The sequence below is a fragment of the Mustela putorius genome, unplaced genomic scaffold (genome assembly GCF_011764305.1).
Source record: "Mustela putorius furo isolate JIRA1106 unplaced genomic scaffold, ASM1176430v1.1 tig00537248_pilon_pilon_pilon, whole genome shotgun sequence".
Classification (NCBI taxonomy): Eukaryota; Metazoa; Chordata; class Mammalia; order Carnivora; family Mustelidae; genus Mustela; species Mustela putorius.
Window position 1 is genome coordinate 6942818 of NW_025422387.1, and position 15113 is coordinate 6957930.

General features: G+C 45.9%; 1 protein-coding gene across 1 annotated transcript in view; it reads left to right on the forward strand.

Moving 5' to 3' along the window:
* Positions 1-14792, forward strand: part of ACAD10 (acyl-CoA dehydrogenase family member 10) — a 35838-nt gene extending 21046 nt beyond the window's left edge. The window contains 7 exon segments of the mRNA XM_004753246.3: positions 1650-1831; positions 7195-7345; positions 8325-8355; positions 8357-8477; positions 9846-10019; positions 14196-14306; positions 14309-14792. Of these exon segments, the coding sequence (XP_004753303.2) occupies positions 1650-1831; positions 7195-7345; positions 8325-8355; positions 8357-8477; positions 9846-10019; positions 14196-14306; positions 14309-14364 (826 nt within the window). The 3' untranslated portion in view covers positions 14365-14792.
* The last annotated feature ends 321 nt before the right edge of the window (positions 14793-15113 follow it).

The window sequence follows — 15113 nt, forward strand, 5'->3', positions numbered from 1 at the left end:
AAATAACTTTTCTCTCTCACTTTATATCAGTTATTTTTGGCTGAATCTTTTTAAAAAAGATTTTGTTTATTTATTTGACAGAGATCACAAGTAGGCAGAGAGGCAGATGGGGGCAGGCAGGCTCCTCGCTGAGCAGAGAGCCTGATGTGAGGCTCGATCCCAGGACCCTGAGACCATGACCTGAGCTGAAGGCAGAGGCTTAACCCATGGAGCCACCCAGGTGCCCCAATTGGCTGAATTTTTTGAAGTGCTTTGCATACAGCGTAAACCGCCTAAAAATAAAGACATTTTCTTTCATAACCACAGCAGTGTTATTATACTTAAGATAATTAACAATAATTTAATAATAAATTTAATATCTAGCCCATGGTTAAGACAGGATAAACAGTTTTGTTTTTTTTTTTAAGATTTTATTTATTTATTTGACAGACAGAGATCACAGGTAGGCAGAGAGGCAGGAAGAGAGAGAGGGAGAAGCAGGCTCCCCGCTGAGCAGAGAGCCCAATGCGGGGCTGGATCCCAGGACCCCCAGGATCATGACCTGAGCTGAAGACAGAGGCCTTAACCCATTGAGCCACCCAGGTGCCCCAGGATAAACAGTTTTAATGGTAGCCTTTTCAAAACAACTTTTTAGAATTGTAAACTGATTTCTAATAATGACTAAAAAATGGTTTAATGAGAGTTTGGTATATCACCTTAATACCACAGGGGAGTGTATGTGCCACTCACACCAGCAGAGAATGACAGAAATAACATCAATGAGATGGAATAGTTATTGAAGCCTCATTGGAACCAGGCAATCCTTGTATATTTGCTCCCCTAATTCTTATAACAACCCTTTGAAGTTTTCCAGATTAAAACAACAAAGCCCAGAGGGGGTCAGTAAATCTCTCACAATCACACGGCTAGGAAAAGGCAGAGGCAGGATTCAGACCTGGTTCTGTGTGGCTCCAAAGTACCCGCCTCAACATGGCGCTTTCCTCCATTATCACACTTCATTCCTGTCGCTTGCATGAGTAGACCAAACACAAGAGAGACATGCTGGCAAAAACGTATAGACGGGGCTGTATGTGTGGTGGTTTGGGGATGGGGTACTTCCAACCCTCTGTGCTTATGTACGAAGGAAAGGAAGTGTCCAGCACTCTGGGTCTGAACTCGTTCCCCAGCACTTAGCGCAAACAGAAAGAACAGTGCTGCACGCCTGGATGGCTCAGTCCATTAAGCGGCTGGCTTTTGTCAGCTCAGGTCATGATCTCAGGGGCGTGGGATCGAGCCCCACATTGGGCTCCACATTCAGTGGGGAGCCTGCTTGAGGGTTCTTTCTCTCCCTCTGCCCCTCCCCCTTCTCTCTCATGCACACGTACTTTCTAAAATAAAAGTCTTTAAAAAAAAAAAAAAAGAGGGGCGCCTGGGTGGCTCCGTGGGTTAAGCCTCTGCCTTCGGCTCAGGTCATGGTCTCAGGGTCCTGGTATCGAGCCCCGCATCGGGCTCTCTGCTCAGCGGGGAGCCTGCTTCCTTCTCTCTCTGCTTGCCTCTCTGCCTACTTGTGATCTATCAAATAAATAAATAAAATCTTAAAAAAAAAAGAAAAGAGCAATGCCCTAACAGCCTGAAGCTGGGCTGAAACTCCCCACCTGTGTCCCTCCCAGGGTCATCGGCATGCCCTTCTATCTGATGGAGTACTGCCCAGGCCTCATCTACAGAGACCCCTCTCTGCCAGGCTTGGACCCCAGCCAGAGGCGGGCCATATACACTGCCATAAACAGAGTCTTGTGCAAAATTCACAGTGTGGACCTCAAGGCTGCCGGCCTAGAAGACTACGGGAAACACGGTGAGCAGGCCGCCATTTGTCTTTTGTGCTGACGGGTTCCTCATTGGTGCCTTTACCCTCAGGATTTGCAAGATGTCAGGGTGTTCACACATCTGGTGTTTGCTAACTGTGAGGGGGGCTCCTTCGCCCCCTCCGTGGACATCCAGTTTCATTTTAATGGAGGTGTCATTTACCTAATACGTTAGCCTCATTATGTCCCTTCCTGGCCTATAGAATCTCTCTCCCGTGCAACTTTGATCTTGCTGGACCATTTCAATCTTTATTTTTTCTGGTACTGGCCAAGAGTACTTAAGATATTTCTTCTGGGGCACTTGGGTGGCTCAGGAGGTTAAGCCTCTGCCTTCGGCTCAGGTCATGATCTCAGGGTCCTGGGATCGAGTCCTGCATCGGGGTCTCTGCTCCTCGGGGAGCCTGCTTCTCCCTTCCCCTCTGCCCACTTGTTCTCTCTCTCTCTCTCTGTCAAATAAATAAATAAAAATAAAAGTCTTTTTTAAAAAAGATACTTTCTACTGTTTTATACTCTTTCCCCTAAATACTCTTTTCAACAGGGTTAGACTTTTAAAATACCATTATGCCAAGGCATTTTCTTGGTAGAGTGTGTTTCTGCTTGTCTTTTACTGTCTGAGAGTTCCAGTTGTTCCTCGTCCTCACTGTTATTGTCAGTTTTCTTCTTTTTTTTTTTTTTTTCTTTTTTGAAGTCAGGTGTATTGAAGTGTAACATTCTATATATTTGACAAACACACATAATTTTAAAACCACCATCACCACTGTCTCCATGCACCAACTTTAGCACGAGCCAAAGAATTTCACTTTTTCTTCCCTGGAAAATTCAAGAGTATCTGACTCTTGATCAATATGTATGCTTGGCTCTAGTCAAAAAGAACCTTCCAGCTAAGCTGTATTTTCATTCTCTGCTTTTAGCCAAAATGTGTTTTCGATAGGACCACATCAGAAGCTGTAGTCTCCCATGTACATCTCCCGCATACATCAACCTCCTGCCCTTTCTGCCAAGTCACCTAAAGTTCCACCTCTCCACAGGCACATGAGCTGAGTCCCCACAAGTGATCAGTTTGAAACACTTTTCTACAAAAGAGAAAGCTTGCTGACTTCCCAGCCCAAATTGAGGGGGGTACTCCCCATCCCTTCCAAGGACAGCCAGATCCATTCACCCCATATTCTTTTTTTTTTTTAAGATTTTATTTATTTATTTGAGAGAGAGAGAGAGAGATCACAAATAAGCAGGGGTGGGGGAAGCAGGCTCCCCGCGGAGCAGAGAGCCCAATGCGGGCGCTCGATCCCAGGACTGATCACGACCTGAGCCGAAGGCAGAGGCTTAACCCACTGAGCCACCCAGGTGCCCCCATCTCCCCCATATTCTAACCTGTTGACTAGGGATACCAACTCAGTGTGAGTTCCCTCCACCTCATTTGGAAATAAAAATGTATTTGTTGTTTATATGAAATTCACATTTAACTGGGTATCCTATATTTGATCTGGCAGCCGTCATCCCCAATAAAATGGCCAGTAGGCAAAGACAACACATGTTGTCCATATTGATCCATGTTTCAAGATGGAAAGACCATTGGAGCAGAAGCTGGATGCTAATTTGTCAGGGACCTTGGACAAGTCTCCTTACTTTGTTAGAGTTTTCTCTATAGTAAGGTAGTAAAAGTTGGGTTAAAGAACAAACAAACAAAATGTCCTGCACTCCCTCCCTCACAGGTGGTAGCTGTCCCTGTGCTTTGAATGAAGGTAAAGCCTCAGGCAGGTGCAGTGATGGGCAGTGTGACGTCCTGCCCTGGACAGACAGCAGCTTCTGTGCTGAGTGGATCCTTTGCCTTTTACTTTTAAAGGAGACTGTTTTGATGCTCTTTTCACTGACCTCTTAGCACAAAGAGGCAGAGCAGAAATCTGATGTGATTTCACATGAGCCAAGGGCCGGCATCCTGGGCCATGAGCTGTGTTTTGAGCTTAATAGCATAAAGCGGCTTCATCATGCTTCGGACGCATCAGCTCTCCCTTTTCAAGAAACCTGCAATTTCTCTGGTGATGTCAGGAATCCAGCTGCTGGGCAGGGCATCGGCTATAAATAGACACCACCATTTGTGCACAGGGTGGCATATTTGAATAAATTTACATATTCAAATATATTTAAATAGTTGCTTGCGCAAGTGATTATCTCCATGAAACTCATCACGTGGGTTGCCTTTGGGAAAAAGAGCGGAGTGGCTGGCAGAGGGTGCGAGAAAGAGTACCATGTGCCCTTCTGTCACTTTATTCCAAGCCATGTATGTATTATCTATTCAAGAGCACACACATTTACGTTTGTTTTTTTGTTTTTTTGTTTTTTAAAGATTTTATTTATTTATTTGACAGAGAGAAATCACAAGTAGATGGAGAGGCAGGCAGATAGAGAGAGAGGGAAGCAGACTCTCTGCTGAGCAGAGAGCCCGATGCGGGACTCGATCCCAGGACTCTGAGATCATGACCTGAGCTGAAGGCAGCAGCTTAACCCACTGAGCCACCCAGGCGCCCAACGTTTGTTAAAATAATAAGAGAGAGGGAGATTGCACACAAACATGATTTCTAATTAAGAGGAACTTTTGATGGGATTCCTGGGTGGCTCAGTCCGTTAAGCCGCTGCCTTCGGCTCAGGTCATGATCCTGGGCTCCAGGGACCGAGTTCCGAATCGGGCTCCTTGTTCAGTGGGGAGCCTGCATTACCCCCCACCCCACCACCGCTTGCTCATGCTCTCTATCTCTGACAAATAAATAAATAAAATCTTAAAAAAAAAAAAAAAAGGTGGCACTTTTGACAAAGATCCTTTAGATACAGTCCAGTTACCACAAAGAACCTTTCCATCACCAGTGACCTACAAAGAGCACATAATCCTCTTTTCTTATCCCAGAGGGGCAGTCTGCTTGAGGAAAAATGTTTCAGTGCCTTGGCAGGGTTGATAGCGGCCAGTGGCCAACAGAGCCAGAGACAGGGGCAGCTGCATCTGTTTCCCAGGAGAAGAGAATGTGTGCAGCGTTGGTTGGTGTGTTTGGGGTGGGAGCTCCCAAAACCGTATAGGAGATTTTCCTTTTAAAAAAAAAAAAATATTTTATTTATTTATTTGAGAAAGAGAGAGAGGGAGAGAGAGCAGAGGGAGAATCAGAGGGAGAGGGATAAGCAGACTCTGCACTAAGCAGTCCATTGTGAGGCTTGATCTCACAACCCTGAGATCATGACTTGGGCCTAAATCAAAAGTCGAATGCTCAACCGACCGAGCCACCCGGGCGTCCCAGTATAGGAGATTTTCCTGAAAGGTTCCTTTCACAAAGGCTCAGGTCCTGTGTGTGTGTTTCTTTTTTAAAGATTTATTTAGACAGAAACAGAGAGAGAGTGTGCATAGTTGTGTGTGAGTTGGGGGGGGGCGTTGCAGAGAGAGAGAATCCTTAAGCAGACTCTCCTGAGCATGGATCTTGAGGCAAGGCTCGATCCCACAGCCCTGAGATCATGACCTGAGTCAAAACCAAGAGTCAGACACTTAATCACCTGAGCCACCCAGGCGCCTAACTCAGTTCCTATGGTCTTTGTATTTAACTTATGATTATAATTTACAAATTTACAGAAATGTGAATAGTACATATGTACTATTGTACTATGTACATTATATAACGACATATTCCCACTACTAATTTTAACAGGGGTTAACTTTTGCCATATTCGCCTCTCTTTCCCTCTCCCTCTCCTTCTGTTTCTGTCTCTCTCTGTATATAATTATATATATTTAACAAAGCTGTAGAGACCCTAGCACTTGACTCCTAAATACTTCAGTATGCATTTCCTAAAAATAAGGACCATCCCCAGTACTACTCTCACATTAAAGAAAATTTATAACTTTCCCTGAATATTTAAAACCCACTCCATATTCAGATACATTTCATCAATTACCCCCTTATATCTTTTTAAAAATGATTTTTTTATTTTAGAGAGAGAGAAGGTGGGGGCAGACAGAGAGAGAGAATCTCAAGCAGAGTCTGCACTGAGCGTGGAGCCAGATGTGGGGCTTGATTGCAGGATCCTGAGATCATGACCTGAGCCATAATTAAGAGGTGGATTCTTAACCGACTGAGCCATCCAGGCGCCCCTCCCCTTAAATCTTTTATAAACTGAGTTCCCCCCCCCTCAATTGGGATCTGATCAAAGAATCTAGAACAGTCCCTCCCATCTCTTTTTTTCAATGAAATTTTTAACAGACCAAGTCAGTGTGTTATATATTTATCGTGATTATTTCCTTATGGTTTTATTTACTTCTGTCTTCTGTAAATTATATAATTCTAAAGGCTTGATTTGTTTTGGATTAAATTCCTATGGACTTTGATCTCCACTTCCCATGGTCCAGCAAGATCTTGCAAAGGGCAAGTGTCTAGATGGTCCAGCTGTGCAGTGGACTCCACAGAAAGAACCTGATCTTTCTTTCCTTGTCTTCAAACCCGTCAGCCTCTGCGGACCATTTTTCTCTCAGCTGATAAATGAGGGCTTGGCTTAGAGCCAGGGTCCTGACACTTTTATTAATTATATTAATAGGGACAATTAATAATTGTCCGTTGACAATAAATCAGGACAAATTGAGTGGCCTTCTGTGCAGCTCAGTATTTGGCCCGTTAGGAAGGAATTTGGTTAGCCTTCACAAAAATAGTCCTATGGAAGTGTCCGTACATTCATACAGAACCACCAAGGAAGGATGGTGCAGTTACATCCATTGAAGACCTTGACTGTGAGCCGAGTTGACTGCAGAATTCCTTCCAGGGTCCAGTCCCAGACAGAACTCACAAGTTCCTCAATGGTAGAATCTCTTGGGTTTCTTAGCAAACAGCTGAGTAATGATAGCAAATCCTCATGTAGAACTTACTTCATGCCAGAAACATTTCCAGGGGCTTTATATACTTCATCCTCCCAGCAACTCTAAGGAGCATCTCTCTGATGAAGAGAAACTGAGGTACAGAGAGGTCAAGTGATGTGTCTGAGATCACAAAGACAGAGAATGGCAGAGCTGGGAATCACGCCCAGGGAGTCGGGCCCCAGTCCCTGCGCTTAGCCAACCACTGTTGTTTAGCCAAAAAGGGATTTCTTGAAGGCTGTTAGGAAGCTGGTAGGATGTCTGAGAGGCCAGGGATCAGGCTCACAGGCCTTGTGGCTGGGAGCAACACCTGCGTCCCACTGATCCAGCCACGGTGGCAGGAGCGTCCTGTGAGAAATGCCTCGGTCATCAGGAGAGCACTACCAGCGCTTTCAGTGTTTTGGTTACTTTCTGGAACCTTTGCAGGATAGGATGTTAGAGTGGCCTACCATGTTCGAATTCTCTTTCCCTCAGAGGACTATATTCCACAGCAGATGCAAACCTGGATTAAGCAGTATCGAGCCTCAGAACCCGGCACCATCCAGGTGATGGAGAGGCTCATCCAGTGGCTACCCCGCCATCTTCCCAAGCAACAGAAGACGACAGTGGTGCATGGGAACTTCAGGTCTGTGAGGAGCAGCCAGTGTCTAGATGTGACAAATGGTGGGCGGGACACTTGAAGGGGAAATGAAGCAGCTGGCCTGAGCCTGATGTGCAGTGGAGGGTGATTCCCTTTACAAAAGATCTCCCTGTCGGTGGCCTTCTAAGGTGGGGTTTCTCCACCTTGACCCCGTGACATTTGGGGCCAGATAATTGGTAATGATGGTGGGCTGTCCTAACTGCCCCCAGGTTTGAAAGTGCACACGCGTGCTTCAGTTACTACGACTACATACAGATCTCCCAAACCACATGGCTGCAGACAGACAGCCGTAGTTTGGCTCACGAATCCGAAGTCTGTTTCAGCTGGGGTGGCGGTCAGGCTGGGGGCCGCTCACATGCCTGGCACTGGGGCAGAGAAGACTGAACAGCTGGGCTCCCTGGGCCTCTCTTGTCTGCTTGTGGTCCCCGCATGGTTGCTCCAGCATCGAAGCTTCTCCTTCAACCCTGGGGGTGCTCGGGGCTGCAAAGGTGTGTGTTCCAAGAGAGGCCGGGCTGCTTGGAAGCTGATCCCCTTTTCTGAGGCTCTGCATTCGCGTAGTCTCACTTGCCGGTTCTATTTGTTAGAAGCCAAAGGCTTCAAGCGGCAAAGAATTAGACTCTTCCTTTTGTGGAAGGCGTGTCCAAGAACTCCAGACGTGTTTGAACCCTTCACAGGGAAGGAGGAATTACCAGAACCCAGAGAGGATCGCCATGTGGAGAGGGTTACCTGACCCAAACTGGGCTCTGGGAGAGGGATACCGAGCCCCTCAGCCACCTGCCCCCCGTCCTGTCTCCTGCTGGTGTCCTCACTGGCTAGGTCCACCTGAGCCAGAGGGCAGGGGAGCTCGCGGACAGGGGCACCGAGGGGCTGAGCGGGTCGGGAGGGCCAAATAGAAGACCCTCGGCACAGAACACACCCCAGTGCTCAGTTTCCTTAGAGCTGTCTCTCCACATTCCTTCTTCAGGCTGGACAACCTGCTGTTCCACCCAGAGAAGGGCCGAGGTGCTTGCTGTCCTTGACTGGGAGCTCTCTACCTTAGGCGACCCCCTTGCGGACGTGGCCTTCAGCTGCCTCGCTCACTACCTGCCGTCCAGTTTTCCCGGCCCCCTGCTGCGAGGTAGGAACTGGGGTTGGCGGGAGGAGGGAAGAGGCAGCTCCATTCTCAAAGCACCTGAGGCACAAAAGTAGCGGTGATGGCTGATGGCCTGGGTGAGGGAAATTGAGGTGCTGGTGGTTTGGGTGGAAAGTGCACTTGGAATGCATTTCTGTCCGCAGGGGGAGATGGGTATAGGGTGTATTTTAAGTGAGAAGGGTATGTGCATAGACCCCTCTTGTGTTTTTACACAACTAATTTCTATTTAATTTTCTAAATTAAAAATACAAATTTATTTTAAAACGTTGCAGCCAACAGACAACGAAAGAAAAAGTTAAAGTCGTGGATAGGCCCAGATCTGACCATTGTCAACATTTTCATCTTTCTGCATGCATACATACGTTTGTTTATTTTTTTATTTTTTAAAGATTTTATTTATTTGACAGACAGAGATCAGGAGTAGGCAGAGAGAGAGAGAGAGAGAGAGAGGAGGAAGCAGGCTCTCTGCGGAGTGGACAGCCCGATGTGGGCGGGGCTCGATCCCAGGACCCTGGGATCATGATCTGAGCTGAAGGCAGAGGCTTTAACCCACTGAGCCACCCAGGTGCCCCCATACGTTTGTTTAAATGAAAATGTGATTCAACGACTTTATGGCCTGGCTTTTTTTTTTACTTAATAACATGTTTTGGACATGTTTTCATGCCATTAAGTATTTCTTCTACAGCATCATGGAATAGGATTTTATTGAATAGAATTAACTTAATCAAGATGTTTGATTCCTATTTAGATATTTAATTTATTTCTGATTTCTTTCTATTACCTCCCCCGAGCCCTCACCAAAAAGCAGTGAACATCTTTGTAGGAATAACCTTGCCTATATTATAAAGTATACTCCTGGACAAAATCCTAGGAACAAAATGTGCTACATGCTTCTAAGCCATGCAAAGATTACAAATGAAGCAAGTCAGTAAAAAACATTATTTGTTGTTAATTTTTTTTTCATAATTTGGCAGGACCTTTTTTTTTTTTTTTAAAGTAGGCTCCACCCCCACTCATGTAGCCCAGTGTGGGTCTTGAACTCGCAGCCCTGAGATCAAGACTTGAGCTGAGATCAAGAGTCAGATGCTTAACCGACTGAGCCACCCAGGCACCCCACCTTTACTGCCAATTTAGTCTGAAACTTTTGAGGGCCGATTTGTGAATAGCTTCGTGCTGGGATCCCAGCATCGTGAGGGCAGAAGAGCTGCTGAAATACAGAGCTGAGGCTGTGAACTAGCTATGAAGCTCATTGCCAAGGGAGAAAGTGATTTTCATAATTGAGATCCCTGCAGCCACAGGGGAGTGGGCGGTCACTGACTGCCCGCACAGAGATGGCTCTGTCTGTTGCCCCAGGTTTGCGTGACTGTGATCTCACTCAGCTGGGAATCCCTACGGCAGAGGAGTATCTCAGAATGTACTGCCGTCACTCGGAGATCCCTCCCCCTGAGAACTGGAACTTCTACATGGCTTTGTCTTTTTTCCGAATGGCCATAATCCTGCAAGGAGTCCACAAGCGCTCGCTCCCAGGTAATGCTGCCTTAGGGTCTGAGTGACAGCCACGCAGCTTCTCCCCGGAGGAAGGCCCCCCCCACCACCACTGCCACCACTGTGGCCACAGAGGCTTCAGAAGGACCAATTTGCCAGAATTCTATAAGATTCGGTTAATTCCTCCATCTGTCATTAATGGCATGTGTATATTCTTTAAAATATTTAAACTTTTGAAAATTATTTTTTAAGAGTTAATTATTTATGAGAGAGAGTGAGAGCAACCATGTGCACATGGAGGGAGGGGCAGAGGCAGAGAGAGAATCTCAAGCAGAGCCCGACTGGGGGCTCAATCTCGTCACCTGAGATCATGACCTGAACCTAAATCACGAGTCGGACGCTCAACCAACTGAACCACCCATGTGCCCCAAACTTTTAAAAATTATTAACATACAAAAAATAAAGTAAAAACCTACATGGCAAGAATTAAATCATAAAGAATACAAAATTAGGGTGCTTGGGTTGCTCAGTAGGTTGGGCTTCTGCCTTCGGCTCAGGTCATGATCTCAGGGAACTGGAATAAAGCCCCGCATTTTGCTTCCGTCTCTCTTTCTCTGCCTGCCTCTCTGCCTACTTGTGATCTCTCTCTCTCTGTCAAATAAATAAATAAAATCTTAAAAAAAAAAAGAATATAAAATTATTTTCCTTTCTTCTCAGTATCATTTCTCAAAGATAAATGGGCCCCCCAATTTTTTTAAAGATTTTATTTATTTACTTGAGACAGAGTGAGAGAGAGAGTGAGCAAGCAGCAGCAGGGGGAGAGGCAGGAGGAGAGGAAGAAGCAGACTCCCTGCTGAGCCCAGAGCCCGAGGCGGGGCTCAATCCCAGGACCTGGAAATCAGGACCCACCTGAAGGCAGATGCCCAACCATCTGAGCCACCCAGACCCACGCCCGACCCCAATTATTTTTGTGTCTCTGTCTTCTAAGTTTTTAAAAGATTTTATTTATTTATTTGTTTGTTTACTTGACACAGAGAGTGAGTACACAAGCAGGGAGAGTGGCAGAGGGAGAGGGAGAAACAGACTCCCCACAGAGCAAGGAACCTGATGTGGGGCTCAATCTCAGGATCCTGGGATCATGACCTGAGCCGAAGGCTAATGGTTAACCAACTGAGCCACCCAGGCTTCCCTCCTCTAAGTTTTATAAAAATGTGACTAGCCTACATGCATTTTTAGTACCTTGATTTTAAAAATTTTTTTATGCTGGGGTACCTGGGTGGCTCAGTGGGTTAAAGCCTCTGCCTTCGGCTCAGGTCATGATCCCAGAATCCTGGGATCGAGCCCCACATCAGGCTCTCTGCTCATCGGGGAGCCTGCTTCCCCTCCTCTCTCTCTGCCTGCTTCTCTGCCTGCTTGTACTCTATCTCTCTGTCAAATAAATAAATTTAAAAAATCTTAAAAAAAAATTAAAAAAAAATTTTTATGCTTAACAGTTCCTATGAAATATTTGTGTATGTACATATATAAGATATGATGTGTATATGTATAGGATATATATGATTATCATAGATATACTTCACAACAATGTAAGATATATTCCCTGCTTGTTTTTTGCACTTAACAATATTGAGAGGGGGGCACCTGGGTGGCTCAGTGGGTTAAAACCTCTGCCTTCAGCTCAGGTCATGATCCCAGGGTCCTGGGATCGAGCCCTACATCGGGCTCTCTGCTTGGCGGGGAGCCTGCTTCCTCCTCTCTCTGTCTCTCTGCCTGCCTCTCTGCCTACTTGTGATCTCTGTCTGTTTCAAATGAATAAATAAAATCTTAAAAAAACAACAACAACAATATTGAGAGGGACCTTTCCACATGAGTATGTTCAGATATACATCATTCTTTCGGATTTCTCTAGAACATTCCATTGTATGGATGTAGTGTGATTCATTTAACGTATTCTTGGATGGTTTGCACATTTTTGCAATCACAAATGATGGATGGTGAACATCCTTTTTCAGACATTTGTGAATATACCTAAAGGATAAATCCCCAGAATTGGAATTCCTAAAAGTATGTGCATTTTAAAATTTTGTAGATGTTGCCAAATTGTCCAGTAAGATGACTTCTGAAGGAGAAAAAAAGATTGTGTTTTCTTACATGGTGCGTCTACATACATGGGGAAATGCTTTATTGAACTAGCTGGGAGTTAGTTATGCATTATATCTTGTGCATCTGAGCTCCTCGGAAGAAAAGTTAAGTGTTGACGGTTGAACCGGATATGTATATATACATGAACATATCACCTATAGAATGTTCACATGTATATGAGAGTATGTAGCACAATCTTATTTGTTTTAATTCTAAATCTCACAGGATAGCAAATGAAATCATCTCTCTCCTAAATTAGTTAAGAAGCTAGAATTCTAGGCAGATTATAGTTTGCTTCCTCTGTGGAACAGAAGACAGGCAGAAAGAAAGCACATAGACCCTGCCAGAAAGTCCTAGAAAGTCCCAGAAAGTTCTAGAAAAGTCCCAGTAGCACTATGTACTCCCAGTTTTCCCTATGTCATAATCTCTAAATTCCATTCCCACCAGAAAGAACTGGGACTTCTTAGAAAAGTGGTTGTGTTCAGGTTGAGGGCAGGATGTCTACAAGTGAACCTGGAGCACCTGTTGTACCAATAAGCTAGGGAGCTATTGAGGACAACTGGGGTCATCTCTACAGCACTCAGGAGTCAGCCTGAATAGGCCCCCACTGGCTAACGACAGGTGACATTGAGTGCCAGCAAGGACAAAGCTGAAATGGATGGGAACTCATCAAGTGTATTTATATCCAAGAGTAGAGAGCAACGCTAAAACAGAGTCAAAATCTCATTGATGGCTTTGGAGGACACCAGGGAAGCAATCCGTGATTCTAAAAATGGATAAAGAAAGGGGGGAAAATCAAGGATTTATCCTGCCTGTCGTGTACAAGTTCTAGGTCAGGCTAACCAAGTAACTGAGGAGGGGAAGTTTCTCTCTAGGAAAGCATCCCAGACAGAATGGCAGAATTAACAGATCACCAATTTTCTACCCCTAATACATGAATGGATCTGGAAAATAAGCATCAACGGGGCTAACATCAGGAAGAGAGAGACGGCCAGACATTGTGTACTGGCTGGTGCTTCTCCCAGAAAGTCAGACCTGGATCCGACTAATAGTTGGCTAATTGCCAACTCGCAGGAAACAGAGGGTTCCGAGGAGCAAGTTAAACGGGACCCGCCGGGCACAGCCGTTCACCAACTCCAGATTCTGGACACTTCGCAAATTCCTCAACAAATGAATGTCAGGGGGAAATAGAAAGGATAAAAATGGAACCTGAAGATCACAAGGGACTTAAGGGGCACCTGGGTGGCTCAGTCGGTTGAGCACCAACTCTTGGTTTCAGCTCAGGTTGATCTCAGGGTCATAAGATCGAGTACCAAGTACCACACCGGGCTCCACGCTCAGTGAGGCGTCTGCCTCAGATTCTCTCGCTCCCTGTCCCTGCCCCTCTGCTCCTCCTTCCCTCCTTTCTGGCACACCCTCACGCTCTCTCTCTCTCTGTAAAATAAATAAATAAAATCTCTTAAGGGGCGGGGGAGGGGATTTAAAAGACACTCAGCCATTATAACATTTGAATCTTTAGATCTCTATAAAAAATTAACAGGATAGTCAGTGAAATTTGAATTCTCACTGGACCGTCTGGACAGTTGATGACATCAAGGAGGCACAGCTAACTTTTTTAAGCGTGATGATGGTATTCTGTGTTTTTAAGTCTTTGTTATTAGACATCAATGAAGTATTCATAGATTTACTTCAGGAAAACCCAGGGCAGTGAGGGTGGGGATGACAGAAAATCTAAGCTCAGCGGCAACAGCAGAAATATTGGGGATCTTCCTGATTTCATTTATTTTCTTTAGATCAGAGGAGCAGGGAGCAGTCCCGCCGAGCCTGACTCCTGGCTCCCACCCACTGACGTAAGCGTGGGCACGCCTTCTCTCTGAGACCCAGATCCTTGTCCATAAAGTGGGGAATAAAATCACCAGTTGCTTTGGGAATTCAGTGAGCTATAATCATACACGCAGAGCACTTAGCACCGTGTCTGGAACGTGGCAGATGCTCAGCAAATGCTAGGAGATGCTAACAGCATTATTATGGAGGGTCGTTTGGGAGTAATCACTGTTTTTCTTTGCTTCTGCTTAGGGCAAGCAGGCTTGGCAGCCGCCGAACAAAATGAAAAGCTGACTGAGTATGTGTCTAACCTGGCCTGGGATTTTGCAGTCAAGGAAGGGTTCCGGGTTTTCAAAGAGATGCCACCACAAAACCACTACTGAGGTCCTGCCGCACTCGGGCCGGTCATGGCCTCTGTTGAGCAACCCCCCCGACCCGCTCGAGCAGCTCACAGACTCCTCCCCAGCTCAGGCCTCAAAGGATGCTCTGGTTCTCTGTCCAGAGGGTCTTTCCGCACCTCTCAGGGACCTGCCTCAGTGATCACGGCACCCTGCGGAGTCAGAGCCACGGCCTCCCCACCACCGGCACTGCTGGACGGAGAGCAGCGTGTTGTGAGCCAGTAAGATGTCAACAGGGCAGGACCTCAGCTCACTGACCGGACACGTCTGTTCCCCTTGGAAGCAGGGAAGAGAGAGGAGGGCCGAGGTGAATTCATCTTGGCTTTGCATCGTCATCGGGGAGAGCCAGCTCAAGATGACTCAGCTCTCACTTCCTGGGCTCCTTATTTTATGCATATTTGTATGATATAAATGTGAAGCCGTGTGAAATAAAATGCGTTCATTAAGAGTTTATTAAGTCTTTCTTTGAAGAACCCATAACATCAAAGCCAGAGCGCTGGAGTCTGCTGCAAACTGTTGACAGACAAGGATACCCCTTTAGCTGATGATGGAAATTTCCTGCTCTTCTCTGTCGGGAGGAGTCTTAGCTTGTGCTTGTTTTTAAGTTATTTGAAGTCTTCAGGAGCACACATTTTGCCCATGATGCAGCCATCATCTACTTTTTTTTTTTTTTAAGATTTTATTTATTTATTTGACAGACAGATAACAAGTAGGCAGAGAGGCAGGCAGGGGAGGGGGAGGAACAGGCTCCCTGCTAAGCAGAGAGCCCGAT